A 15,370-nucleotide genomic window follows, 5' to 3' on the forward strand; every position below is an offset into this window, starting at 1 on the left:
TTGCTAGAATAATTTTCTTTATTTTAGTGCCTAAAAAATTTGTCTGTAGGATTTAGTTTTGGGTCAAAAAACGTGATTTTTTGTATATATTTACGTGGTTTACAATTGAAAAAAAGTACAAAAATTGTACAAAAAATATAAATTTTATGAGGGAGACGCTTTCAAATGGGACACATTGTATTTTAAAGGGTTATTATATGTATTTTTTAAATTTAACAGTGTGTAATATAATTTATATTATTAATATAAATTATTATTAAGTTTTTCTTAGGAAAATTTAATATTTTCAAAATTAATTATTATTTTATAAATAATAATGAGTAAAATTTGGTTTTTTATATAAAGAAGTATTCACTTATCAAACATAACCAAATGGATTCCGCTTAGTTTGATTGATAGTAAAACTAAAGTTATTTCCCTTCGAAATAAATTAGTCGATAAAACAAACACAAAAAATGACAAACATGTGCAAACAAATTCAAATTAAAAGCTTTCCCGGTAATACACAAATGAAAAATGCTTTCAAAGCACATAAGCCCACTGAGAGGACGGAGTACGTATTTCCTGGTGACGCATTCCGCCCCGGTGATCCAATTCCTAGCCCCCGCAATTCCGAGTGCGACGCGAGCCCCCCAACTCCGTGGGCGAACGCCCGAGACAGCCCGGAGACACCTCCATGTAGGACATAGTAAAAACCTACCTCCGTCTCTCAATGAAAGCACCCACGTTTCGCGGGACCTAGCATGCGCCCTTTTATTGACATACGCTACTGATTCTGCGTTGTGCGCTTAGAATGGTCCCGGTACGCGGCAAAAAACTCCACGATCCGTCCATTCTAAGTGTGCGTGTTGCTGTGAGAGGCTGTCTGGTGAAACATGGCAAAGTTTGGAGGTGCAGTTTATTTAAAATGTTTAATAATTTGTGAGTATATTTTGCCATAATTGCGATTATCGCCTTTGTTTTGCCTTTTTTTTAACGTTTTGCATTTTGGTGTGCAGCGTTCGTTGCGACTTTTTGCGCAAGCTTTGGTTCGAAAACAAAAACTAAAATAAAGTGATTTCACCAACTTTTTTCCCACTTCCTTCCTGTTCGTTATGTTCGATGTCCAAGGGTTCAATTACGATTGAAATTGCTGCTGCAGCGTTTCATTTTTTAATTGGCCACAGGTAATAACTGGTTTATTCGATGTATTCATTTATAAAAATATATAATATATAAATTGTGTCGTTGCCTTTCCAATGGATTTATTATAATTTAATCGCGACGATCTAATTAATCTGTTGCTATGTCTGCGTGTCCAGTAGGTTAAGGTTAGGATGTAAGAGATATCTTAAACTGAATACAATCAAGTTAACATTAAGTAAATTGTTATCGTTCTTTCCTCTTTACGAAATTAAATCAGAAGGACTGTTGTAAAACTGCACAAACTGTTTCAGAAGTAATAAATAACATCAAAAATCAATTAAATATCTGTTTGCGCCCTATATAATATATTAATTATTGAAAATATTTATTTTGTTTATCTTGTTTTTACTTAATTATCTGTGGTGTATATTTAAAATTTACTTGTTTATATAAATAATTGAGGTATTAATCAAAAAGCTGATCAAATTAGTATTATAGTGTAAACAAAATATTTAATAAATTAGTTTACGTTTTATATGTTATATATATACTACTAGATTGATAGAAGGTGACAAGAATTGATGATTCGTGGTGGGTTTATTGTCAGAAAAACAAGGAATTTACTAGTAGGTTTTCTCTCAGAAGAAAAATCAATATCTTGTTATTGTCAGTATAAAAAATATACAAAAGGTTACATAAAATTTATAATAATTTTTCTAAAAACAACTCTGTAGTTGATACAAACATATTTTATATGTAATTCTATCATTCTCGCATATATTATATGTATAACATGAAAAATATAAACAATATTTATAATGTTATTTTATCTATCTAAAAGCAATAAATTGAGCAAACCATTTTAGTATTTATTAATATTATTGTAATTTTAATGTTTTTAACAGTTAAATTGAAAAATGATTGTATTGATATTTAATATGTGATATAAAAAAAAATTAATTCAGTTATTAAATAGTAGTAAAAGGATGGTGTGCCTCTTCTACTACTGATATTTACAAGTTTTCATTGGATTGATGGGGTTGAGAAAATGTAAAATCAAAGCAACTGAAACCTATAATTCACATCCATCGATCAATTCCATTAATGTGTGGGCACTGTAATAGTCACAGAAGATGCGCCTGGATACATTCAGATCGATCGTTACATTTTACTTTTGTGTTATTAAATATAACTACAGTGAATTTTTGTATAATAATAAAATATGCAGTGGTTGTAAAATTCCGATTTATTTTTAAAGACTTATTATAATTATTAGTTATATTTAAAGGATATCTTAGTTCAGTAAATTCAATAAATATTGGTTATGATAAATCTATTTTGGTTCAGATGTTTATTTATTTACACTGAATTGACGTGTTGAAGATTATTTCAAATACAAATGACATATACTTATTGCATTTCCACTGATCAATTTCCTTATTAAACAGGAACTCTGAAAATTAAAACAGATGGATTCATTCAGATCGATGGATATAATATTGTGAAAATCAAAATAAATGCACCTGGATACATTTATATCAAAAGTTATATTTTACTATACTATACTATATATATACAATTAAATCAATAAAAATTATTGTTGCAAGATCTAACCTAACTAACATTAGTTGAGATAAATCCCTTCTAATTGTAGTATTCAATTATTTATACTGGATTAATGTGATGATTTAAAATCAAAATAATTTAAATACATATTTTACGTCCAACTATAAATTCTATTAATATGCAGGGATTAAGAGAATCGGACCAGATCGATTGTTCTATTTAACTTTGTGTTATTTTTAAACTTTTTAATTAAATTTTGATGTATATGAACTGCTAAACTGTATATTACTATATTCCCTCGTTTAATTTAGATTTTGTTGTTTTAAAACCTAAATGAATATTTTACAAGAACAAAACTCTTACTACAAGGTCCTTAATGTCCTTTCTAATGAAAGTCTTTACTCAGTTAGTCCAGTCTGAAGATAATTAATTAGGCCAAATTTATTCTGGATCTAATATTTCATAATTTACATTGTCTTAATGTGGTGAAAAAATTTTGAATTTAAAATGATTTAAACATCGATTGCATTTCTACTTATAATGCTTTTTTAATATGGAGGCGTTTTGAAAGTCAATTCAGATGTGGCTGGATACATTCAGATCTAATGTTCTATTTTACTTTTATATTAATTTTTTTATCCAGTCCTAATTTATTTGAAGTTATATATAATGGTATATGCACTGGTTATAACTTGGATTCTCTTGTTTTAAACCCTAAGGAATATTTCAAAAGACCATAATAATTATATCTACAAGTTCCCAAAAGTCCTTTTTAATGAAAATATTTGTTCAGTATGGACTAGTTATATAATGTTAGTTAGTTAGAATAAATCCATTTTGGTCCAGATGTTTAATAATTTACATTTACATATAGCACATTGACTTATAAATTCCATCTTAACTTATTTGTAATGCTAAACTATAATATATACTGCGTGCAAAAAAACGACTATTATAGAATAATTGATTGATTAAAAAATTAAACAAAAATCGTAAAGCACAAATTGTTAGAAGCCAATAATGGGTTGGACACCCTCATTGATTCGTCGTGGCATCAGACATCTCAGTTCATTAAGAGTCCGTGGAGGGCGCTGTACATTCATATCCCACACATGTTCGATTGGGAAAAGGTCTGAAGATCTAGGTGGCCAATGTAGTAAATTATCTCTCGGGCAGTCCCGCTCCACAAGCCAGTGGTGGCGGGAGGCCGACGGATCAACTGCAAGCCCAATCCTCACCCAGGGAGGTTCTAGGACCTTCCTCAGATTGGGCTTGTTCTTCCGGGAACCAGTTGACAGGGGGCTGGCATCTTTGTCAGTCCCGTCTTCTGGTTCAAAAAAAAAAAAAAAAAAAAAAGTAGTAAATTCACATGGAAGGCTTCCAGGAAGTTTAATGTATTCCAGGCAATATGTGGATGGGCATTATCTTCCTGAAAAATTAGTCCGAGATATCTTCTTATGTAGGGATGAAATTAAGGCACCAAAACATCATCCACATATGGCTGGGACGTCATATTGCCACTAATGAAAACTGGTGGTAACCTGTTACCATAAGCAATATCACCCCATATCATTAAACCCATAGTTTTATGAATATGGCTCCACAGCAAAGCGAAGATCACCTTTTTCTTTATGTCGCCGACTTACTAACACATGACCATCATGCATGCCCAATCAAAAGCGTAATTCATCACTAAATACAATATGATTATATTCCTTATCTCATTGTTGAGGTTCCAAACACCAATCACTACATTGGCGCCTATGGTTTGCTGTTGTAAACAGATCGAATACCAATTGGTCTACCTTCATTGGCAAAACAATCAGCAATCATCCGCGTTGAACTCTTTCTGTCCCTTAGGGCCAATAATCTAAGACGACGGTCTTGTGGCTCTGTGGTAGCTCTGGGTCTTCCGGAGTACATGCTTGTTTGAAATAGCTTAAAGATATGAAGAAACTGAATACTACATTTAATGAAAATATCTGAATTCATTTTAGGTGTTGCGTATTTTTTCAGTTAGTATACATATAGTATATTATTATACATTATTTACACGTTATAATTTAAACTAAATAAATTTTTCTGTTTAAAATTCAAAAGGAGTAATTCAAAAGACCTATTGTAATTAAATCAACAAAACGTTTCCTGCGGGGTCCCTAAAGCTTTTGTTTTCAAATGTTTTGTTAACCACTGATTCTTTTGTCTTAAATGATTATTGTTATCGTTATAATTTAAGGCAAACAGCCGGGTACCCGTTTTCAATTTTCCTTTATATGTATGATAAATCTATTTATAGGTGCAACGACATCAACGTTTGTGGACAGCCTCACACTACCTAATCAAGTGACACCGAAACCGAGACACACCAAATTCAGTTCTTCGACTCCGACCACCGACGCAGGAAGCGGATCATTAGCCACACCGACTTCCAGCACCGCATCCAAGGATAGTGGTGTCGCTTTCTACAGGTACATCAACAGCAACAGCCAGTCAACATGTATACTTATGAAGACTGATGCCGTGGTTGAAGTAAGTTTTAACATTAATTCTCATTTATATTTTAGTCATAATTTTCACTAGTTGAAAATATACATATTTTTATTTTAACTGATGGTAAAAAGGTATAAAATGTGACACATTTAGAAAGTGGAACGGCGCAACGTTAATATCAAAAATAACAATCCAACGGAAAGCACGGATGGCAAATATTTTTAGGGGGAAATAAAAATGGAAGCAAAAGAACATAAAACCAAATATAACAAAAATACCCCTGTTTCTTTTTTAACTAAAATATAGCCGAATGGAAATGTGGCTTTTTAAGCTCGTGTCTGGATTTTATTATTGCGAGAAATGCATGATAAATTGGAAAATATGGTCTAAACGTGGGGTTTGAATCAAATTGGGACTATTTTTAATACGCATATTATTTATTGAAAGTTGTTTGCACCCTTGATAAACATTATTTTTTCGTCTTTTTTTCCAATTTTCAAGGATTCAGTTCAAGAATAAAATTACAGAAAATGAACAAAAAAAAAGTTTTTTTTTTCTCAATTGATTACTAAATGTTCTGAAAAATACTTTTTTTTTGTATTTCTTGCAATCTTGTATAATTGTCCAGCAATAATTACCTAGAATAGCCTTTTTCCAATAATTCGTTAAGTGGTGCCCCATCATATTACACACATATTCGATTGGGAAAAGGTCTGAAGATCTAGGTGGTCAAAGCAGTAAATTCACATGGGAAGCTTCCAGGAAGTTTAATGTATTCCAGACAATATGTGCCTCTCATCTTATGTAGGGATGAAAATAAGGGTCCAAAACGTCATACGCATATCGCTGGGACATCATATTGCCACTAATGAAAACTGGTGGTGACCTGCAATCTCGTATAAATGCCCAGCAATAATTACCTAGCATAGCCTATTTAAATTTTGTTAAAAAAAGTGTTTATCACTTTTACCTCATAAATAAGCATAAAAGTAATTCAGATGTTATGATGTAGTTTTAAAATGTTTAATAATTTTTATAATATTATCAACACTCTGAGAAAACATTATTAATATAGTTAATTGAAAACCAGGATCTAGCGTCATTTTCATTTAAAATCATTTGAACAAACGTTTTTTTAGTATTTTAGAAGAGTGTTTCGATGGATGATAAAATATTGTGATTCAGGGATAATAACTTCTAAAGTCTCACACAACAATATTATTAAATGACAATCAGAATCTAGGGACATTTTCATTTTTTTATACACTTTTTCATCTTTCTGCATCAGCTTGAGGATTTAAGGATCTATGAAAATTATTCTTTCATGTTTTGGAAAAACGGTTATAAGATATTCAAATGCAGGGTTAATAATATTTAAAACCTTTAGATTTTTATTTGGGCGAGATTAAAAAGAGATTATTCATCTTTTCCATTTCATAAATGAAGAGAAACATAATTTGGATGAAAGTAGTATTGTAGTTTTAAAAGTATAAATTTTTACAGTGGTATCAAGTTTCCAGAAATTACATAAACAATATCCTTCAGTGGAAACTAGGATCTAGTGCCATTTAAAATTTGTACAAATTCTCATCTCTTTCAGTTTTTTAGTTAACCAAGATCAAAGAGGATAAAAAGTTTCACATTACTAGTAGTAGATTATTAACGATGTTTCCAATATTATCAATTTATCAAAAAAAAACAATGCACATAAATAACAACCAGGATGTAGCGTCCTTTTTTTTTAAAACGCATAAATTCTCAGTTTTTTATTTAGCTGAGTTTAAAGGGGATAAAAATCTTCAGATTGCCCATCATTTCCAGCTCTGAATGAGAATGGTATATTAGCCTTAAAAGTAGTAAATAATTAACAATGTTTTCAATATTATCAAATCATCAAAAAGACATGCAATGTACAATCAACAATCAGACTGTTTTGGAAAAATAGTTATAAGATATAGAAATTAGGGTTAATATCATTTACAACCTTCAGTTTTTTATTTGGCTGGAATTAAAGAGGATAAAAATCTTCAGATTACTCATCATTTTCAGTTCATAAATAAGAAGAGTAGCATACTAATTTTAAAAGTAATAAATTCTCAACAATTTATACAATATTATCAACATTCTGGAAAAACATAATCAATATTCTTGAATATCTCTGCACAAATTCTTATCTATCAGTTTTCCTCATTATACTCAGTTTTGTATTTAACCAAGATTAAAGAAGATTACTAATCTGGATCTCGAGGATAAAAATCTTTAGATTACTCATGATTTTCAGCTCATAAATAAGGAGCAAATAACTTGGATAAGAGAGGCATTGTAGTTTTAAAAGTGGTTAATTGTTAACAATTTTTCCAAGAATATCAATTCTTCAAAAAACAACAAACAAACAATATACTTCATTAACAGAATGTAGTGCCATTTTCATTTAAATTCTGCACAAATTCTTATCTCCGCGTATCAGCTTGCGGATTTGTGGATCTATAACAAATATTCTTTAATGTTTTACTGTTTCAGTGTTTTATTAAACTGATATGGAAGATGATTTTATCTACTTACTTCTATTAGAGCTGGATTTGCAACATTGATGAACTTCGTACTCTTTTATATCAGGCCAAATTGAACATATATAATATTCTATCTTGCTCATTGAGATAATCTAAACCACAAAAAAAGAACGATATTTACTCTACGATTCGGTTTTCCGTGGAGAATAAAACAAAAAATAATTCTATGAAATACTATAAAAATGACCTCTTTTCAGATTAATTTGTGCCAATAAGCATTCCAAATTTTAAAAATCATTAATTCTAGGTAAATTTCAAATTGCACAACCTGGAAGAACAAGCGGACTCCTTCATCCCGGAAAAAGTGCTGGTCGACGGCAACTGCAAATACGACGATGCACAACTCCTCCGAATCATATGGACCGGCTATAATTTGGACATCAACTTCGCAAAAACACCCGGCGGCGAACGGTGGTACATCAGTAACATAGAACTGACCGTAAGTCCGGACTTGCCGAAATTCCACGGCATTCAAACACGAGGTGAGTGCGATTCAAAAAAATTCAACGAATTAAACGAAATAGTTTTTCCATTTAATTGCGCAGCACCATCGTTTAATGTAATTGCTAAATTTTAACCGTAACGTTTAAGCACTGACACTGAAACTTTTCGCCAACTAGACGAAGTCGCGGTTAAATTAATTAACGCCCGGAGGCAACTTTGCGCTAAGTAGACGGGATTTAACGTCCGCTTTATTCGTCTGTGCCTAAATAAAATGTTTCACTTGCCTTTAATTAAAATAAACTAAATGTGTTTAATATTAATTTCTATTTAAATTTCAATGTGCATAAAATTATAATTATGTGTTGAATGAGATGTTAAGTAAACTGGCGCATTCGCCAATTGTCAGACAAAAATGAGATTAAAACATATTAACATAGCTCGTACATAAATGCTGTTATGTTAAGGGTCATCAACACACTCCAATCCGAAGGGGCAGCTCTCTGTGTGACAAACAAATTTGTCTTGAAAGTAGTAATGCAATCCTGTACACGATATTATACAATCTGCTCAAATTGAATTATAATTTCTTTTTTAATATTGTATAATTAAATTAAATAAATTAAAAAAAGAATAAAAAATGGATCAAAGAATTAACTTGTTATACATAATTTACAGATTATAATATTAACAAATTGAAATAAAACTATTGTAAATATTAATATTCTTTGTGTAGATAATATTAGAGTAAAGAGACTTTAACGTCTGAAAACTAAAGAAATACATCATTTTTTGAAACAAAAACACTTTATAGATATATTCAAGATAGAGTAAAAATTATGGTTTAAATTATTATTTTTATTTATAATATATTAAATTATTAAAATTAATATACAAATGCATAAAAGTTAAAATTATTTTAATTATAAATTATAGTTTGAAAATGAAAGAAAAATAAAGATTAAAATGTGGATACATTTAAAATTAAAATTCCTTGTAAACATATTGTGTGTTAAAGAATATCTAAAATATTGACAAATAATTTAAATTTTTTATTAATAATAACAATATTTAAACATTTATATAATAATATGAATAAGTATAAAATGTTTATATATATTAAATATATTAAATTATTAAAATTAATATACAAATGATAATATGTATAACAGTTAAAACTATTTTAATTGAAGAAATATGATGGATAAAATGTGAAAACACCTAAAATTAATATTTCTTGTAAATATAAATAATAGTCCAATAGCAATATGAATTAACTCAGAAATTACGAACTCAAAACAATAATAATAATAGTAATAATAAATAAATGAATAAAAATGTAATAAACAATTTTATTATTAATATTACTTAAGGGATAATTTTATAGTTAAGGAACATGTGTAGAAAACTACAGAAATTTTGAAAATATATTTAACAAAAATATTTAAATATATCAGTTGAATATATGGAATTATATATTTTATAGATACATTCATTATAAAGTGAAAATTATACTTTAATTTATTTAGCTAGTAGCTAAATAAATAATATTAATAAAAATGGGTTGTGAAAAAACTTAGAAAATATGTCGAACCTCTTAAGATGATTGATAGAGAGTCTAACACTACTAACTTATAACAAAAATTTTTTTTGTATTTTATTAATTAAGGGAACATTTAAGTTGTTACTAATATATAATTAATTAAAATCCTTTTACATGTTTTAAATAAATGGTGATAATTCACTAGAAATTGAATAACTTGAGTTTTTTATCCTTTTTGATGTTTAACCCCAGTTTTGGCTCAACGGAAGACGGTGAACTATTGTGAAAGGAGATAATTTTATAGTTAGGGAACATGTGTAGAAAACTACAGAAATTTATAACTTTTTGAAAATGTATTTAACGAAAATATTTAAATATATCAGTTGAATATATGGAATTATATATTTTATAGATACATTTATTATAAAGTGAAAATTATACTTTAATTTATTTCAATTATTAACAATATTATTGTTGAAAAATAGTAAAATGAAATACTTACTTAAATTTTTTAAAATATAATTCATTCATTTATTCATTTAATTTTAAATAATCACATATGATAAAACAAGTATATTAAAATTATGATTAATATATAAAATCAAAAAAATTAGAAAACTATTAATATTTAAAATAAATATTTAAATAGATTTGATAGTCAAATAGTTGATTTCAGTAATTTTATCTTAAAATTACTAAAGTAGCTATAAATAAATAATATTAATAAAAATGGGTTGTGAAAAAACATAGAAAATATGTCGAACCTCTTAAGATTATTGATAGAGAGCCTAATACTACTAACTTATAACAAAAAAATTTATTTGTAATTTATTAATTAAGGGGACATTTAAATTGTTATTATTATGTCATTAATTGAAATCTTTTTACAAGTATAGACACCCATCCACTGTACAAATGAAATATTAATTTTATTTTAAAATATATTTAATACTAATAATGTATTTTATATGTCTGTGCAATATATTGATTTATTATGGCTGTAAACTTAATTGTGACCCATTAAATTCAAGGCAAACCGATAAAACTGTACCACCGTCAAATGCTGATCCCGACGCCGATAGGCCGTTCGTACAACTGCGACGAGGTGGACGTCGAACTGACGTCGGACGAGAGCGACCACCCGCCGCCGGGCCTCCGTGGCACCCTGTTGCTGCGCCTCCTCCAGGTCCAGCCTTTCATGTACAAGAGCGAGAACTTCGAGCCGGCCTTCGAATGCAAGAGCCAGAAACAGTTCACGGACGAAACTGCACCGATCGCTGTGGGATCCACGTTGGCCATCGCCGTTTTGATCACGGTCACCGGCTACGGCATCTTCCGCTACTTTAAGATCAAGAACGTGCAGTACAACACCATGGAATAAGAGTGATACTATTGTTAGAAAATTCTGGATTGCAGTTAGCATTACCATGTTGTTTAATGTTATAATAATCGATTGTTACATATACATTGCATATCAAGTGAACAAGTATCAATAAACAGGAGCATATCATGTCAACTTCTTTTACTCCTCGCACATATCAAACGAGGGTAATGCTAATAAAATCTGATCTTTTATTGAATAGATTATTAACGCATCATTGTTGTACGATTATTTTGTTTTATGGGCCTATAATTTAGTAAACAATGAAAGCAAACATCGTCACTTACCTACAAAATGGGCTTTCAGAGAGTTAAAAACTGTTGTTGTATAACAACGACTCCAGTTAATTTTTTTCCATTAGACATATTGTTCGAATCTAGTTCAGATAATGAAAGTTTATTCCAAACAGCATATGCTGTGGGGTTATGTGATTTTGTAACATTCTGAATATAGATGACCAAAAGAATAGTATTATGTAGTATCACAAATTTTAGTAATATCAAATTAAAATTTTCATATACAATAAACAAAATTTAAATCAATTGGTATTAGGCTTTTACTAACGTATTTATCATTAAATTTGTTATAAGCTTCAATATTGTTGATGGATTGATACATTTTATTGAATTAAGTTTCATTTGAAAATATTGTTTGAAAACAGATATAGTATAAAACGTGTTATCACTAACATAAACATATTTAGTGTTCCTTATGTTGAACATGATGACAAAAATTGCAACAGTCTAGTATGTTCTACCTTAAAAACAAATTAAACAAAATGATTATAATTTCAATAGCATATTTTTGGTTACAATCAGTATTATCATGTTTATAATGATTTGTTTTACAATTATTAAAGTTATATTTAAGAATTGTAGTTAAATTTAGTGATAAAGAGATAATAGGAATTTTAAAATCAAAACGATATTTTTTATGACAAGTGTAAACAAACAGCACCTGAAAAACTCACTCTAATTGTAATTAAAGCACGTACACTATGCAAATAAATTGAAAAATGGCTTTTCATGAACTTGCATATAATGAAATATTATATTAATATTTATTATTGTATAGAAATAGTGTTAACAGTTTTGAATGATATAGTACATATCTACGAGTATATTCAATTTTTTGTATTACGATTTGTGAAATTAACGTCTTTCAATTACATGTTTATTTGTATATTAACAATTAGAAAAAAATACATTTAATATAGGAAAATATTAATATTGGTTAACATATCTGATGAAAATGTTTTTGGAACTTTTAAGTATTCTTTCATATCCAGCAATAAGTTGCATATCAAAATTAATATAAACGGTTATTTATAATTTATTTAATACTAAAAAATGTCAATATGCATGTCAATCTTTGTCAGTAATTAAGGCAAGATAAAATTACACATTCATATTCCTCCGAATGATGTGAAATTTTTATTAGGACTTAGTAAATGTGCTGTTTTATATTTACACAGTTATTTGTAAATCAGAAACTTTATAATGACATGTTGCTTGTTAAAGGGGCAAATCAGTTCCCTTAAATTTTGAAACAATTTTTATGACACTGTGACTTTGTTTTATTGTAGTAATTTTATACTATTGTGATTAAAGGTTTTATTGTGAGTCAATTTGAGGTGTTAATTAATTTTAATATGAGATATATATATAGTTTCGTATTAGTTTTTTCATGTGTAAATATAAATTATTAAAACTATGTAAGGGATTAAACCGAATAAATGAAAATATTTAACGTGTTTGTAATTTTTTCTGAAAATAAACAATTTTGAGAATCTTAAAATCTATAAATTGAATGTATTTAATAAACGGATACAAATAGCAGTTAAATATTTTCATTTAGAATTTTAAATATAATGCCATGGCCTGTCTTCCATTAAATAAAGAAAATTATAATAAAACTACGTGTAGCTATGTGTCATATAATATCTTATATCATTAAAAATTATACATACGTATTTAGAAATACATTTAATTGAAATATAGAGTTGGCGTTTTAGTATACCTACCTAAATCTTTGCCACTCAAGAAACAAATAATTTAATTTGTAGTACTTGCTATGTAATTTTTATAATTAGTTATCGTTCCCCGAACAATGCACGTTGTCATTAAAATAACAAGTGATTTCCAGAGTGTAATTAGTTTACAAAAGGTGGATTTAGCTTGTCCCCTCGTTCCATCTCTGGCATCCTTTGATTTGTCGCGTAACTTGACACTCGATTCGCTCAGAATTTATTTGCCGGCGAATATTGGTCCTCCTGGCTCTATAGTTACGAGCGTTCTATTTGCACGGAATGAACGCTCGTTATGTTTTATTGAATACCTTGAACGTGAACGTGAAGATTTAACAGATAAAAGAATTTTAATCAGAATTTCAAACGTACAATTTTCCTTTTAATTTCACAGTTAAGGAAACAAAAGACGTTTTAAAATCAAACAAACATTATTATATTTTGAGCAAATAAAGGATTTCAACTGAGTTTTTGTTGGATAATGTTTGAAACTATAATAGTTGTCTTTATTTCATTTCAATTTCACAAAGTTTAGTATTTTATTACTATTTACAAGCTACAACTTTTTTAATATAGAAAATTACTTTTTTTCACTTGACACGTTTGTGGCCTCTACTTTTCCAACAGCAAGAACTGAAGATGAATAAATAAATAATTGAGTTACAGTTGAGGCAAATTTAAATTTGTTTAAGTTTTTTTTTTCAATAATAAACATTTTCATTATTTCATGCCTTACATTTTTAATTGACAGCTTGTTCAATTATAAACTTTTCTAGTTTTAGTAAACCCAAATTGGATATAAAATGAAAAAGTTATGATAGAAACAAAGTAATTGTGTAAAAAGATAAAAATGACAGAATTAAATTTTCTGTAATCATTTAATAATAATTTTGATGAATTAAACAATAATAATTTTTGAAAAAATATATTTTTATTCCATTTTAAACAAAATCAAACCACTTTCAAAAATAATTTTTCGAAAATTATTGAATTATTTTAAATATTTTTAATTTATACGTAAAATTATGAAGTGAAAAACGTTTAATAATAATTTTGATGAATTAATCAAAAATACTTTTTAAAAAAATATGTTTTTATTGCGTTTTAAGCAAAATTAAACCACTTTCAAAGATAATTTCTCGAAAATTATTGAATTATTTTAAATGTAATTGATTTTAATTTATACGTAAAATCATTTTACTCCAAGAATTTTTTGATATGAATGTATATTGTTGAGTCAAAATCGTTTAATAATAGTTTTGATGAATTAAACAATAATAAATTTTGAAAAAATATATTTTTATTGTTCATATAAAATCAGACTACTTTCAAAGATAATTTCTCGGAAATTATTGAATTATTTTAAATATAAATATTTTTAAATTATACGTAAAATTATTTTATTCAAAGACTTTTTTGATAATACTTTTTCAAAAAATATATTTATATTGTGTTTTAAAGAAAATCAAAGCACTTTTTTATTTTAAATATAAATGTATATTATGTATAACATAGTTTAATAATACTTACATGATGACTTAAACAATAATATTTTTTAAAAATATATATTTTTTATTATTTCACTTAAATCCATATAAGTATAAAAAAGACGTATATCGAGGCATATGTTGAATATTTAAATAGTATCGGTTTTCTGAAAAATAAATGTGCAATATTACCAAAATTAATTATTTAATTGAATTATATTTGGTAGAGATTTTAAAATGGTGTTCAAGCCATTACTATATATAACAAGAATAAATATTTGAGTGCAGTTCACTTAAAATATCCATTCCAGGGAGTCAAATTTGTGATAAAACAAATGTCCCAATTACGTCAAAAAGATTTCTATTTCTAGGTTTCAATAAGAGAATTAAGATTCGCGTTTTCTTCAGTCATTTGGTTCTCTAGGTGAAGATAAAAGTTTGCCCAACAGTGTCTGAAACTGAAAGGACATACTAAGGCTTCAGGGACGAGGAAATAATGGCGAAATATTTTTGGAGAAGATCCACCGGATAGAGGACATAAAAGTTAGTTAAAATGGATGAAACAAAACAGTACATTTAAATATTTGTTCATTTTTTCCTTGATAATATCTTCATTATATTTCCAATATTGAAACAATCGAAATTAAATAAACTGTCAATTAAAAATGTAAAAATTGAGAAATTGAAAGTATTTTATGTCGAAAATTACTCAAAAGCAAAACGACTGAATGACTGATATGA

At 27.9% G+C, this 15,370-nt stretch overlaps 1 protein-coding gene across 1 annotated transcript; it reads left to right on the forward strand.

The window, feature by feature from the left end:
- Positions 1-811: 811 nt before the first annotated feature.
- LOC109601919 (uncharacterized) lies at positions 812-13,115 on the forward strand. Its single transcript, XM_020018225.2, has 4 exons — positions 812-921; positions 4,988-5,220; positions 7,999-8,233; positions 10,767-13,115. Exons 1-4 carry the CDS (start codon positions 876-878, stop codon positions 11,114-11,116), a joined length of 864 nt encoding a protein of 287 aa, XP_019873784.1. The 5' UTR covers positions 812-875; the 3' UTR covers positions 11,117-13,115.
- The last annotated feature ends 2,255 nt before the right edge of the window (positions 13,116-15,370 follow it).

The sequence above is a fragment of the Aethina tumida genome, chromosome 2 (genome assembly GCF_024364675.1).
Source record: "Aethina tumida isolate Nest 87 chromosome 2, icAetTumi1.1, whole genome shotgun sequence".
Classification (NCBI taxonomy): domain Eukaryota; kingdom Metazoa; phylum Arthropoda; class Insecta; order Coleoptera; family Nitidulidae; genus Aethina; species Aethina tumida.

Excerpts from the sequence above, each read along its gene's own strand:
- LOC109601919 (XM_020018225.2), top strand. The coding sequence starts at position 876 with ATGGCAAAGTTTGGAGGTGCAGTTTATTTAAAATGTTTAATAATTT. Across the intron at positions 5,221-7,998 it reads AGACTGATGCCGTGGTTGAA|GTAAATTTCAAATTGCACAA; the intron begins GTAAGTTTTAAC and ends CATTAATTCTAG. Across the intron at positions 8,234-10,766 it reads CCACGGCATTCAAACACGAG|GCAAACCGATAAAACTGTAC; the intron begins GTGAGTGCGATT and ends ATTAAATTCAAG.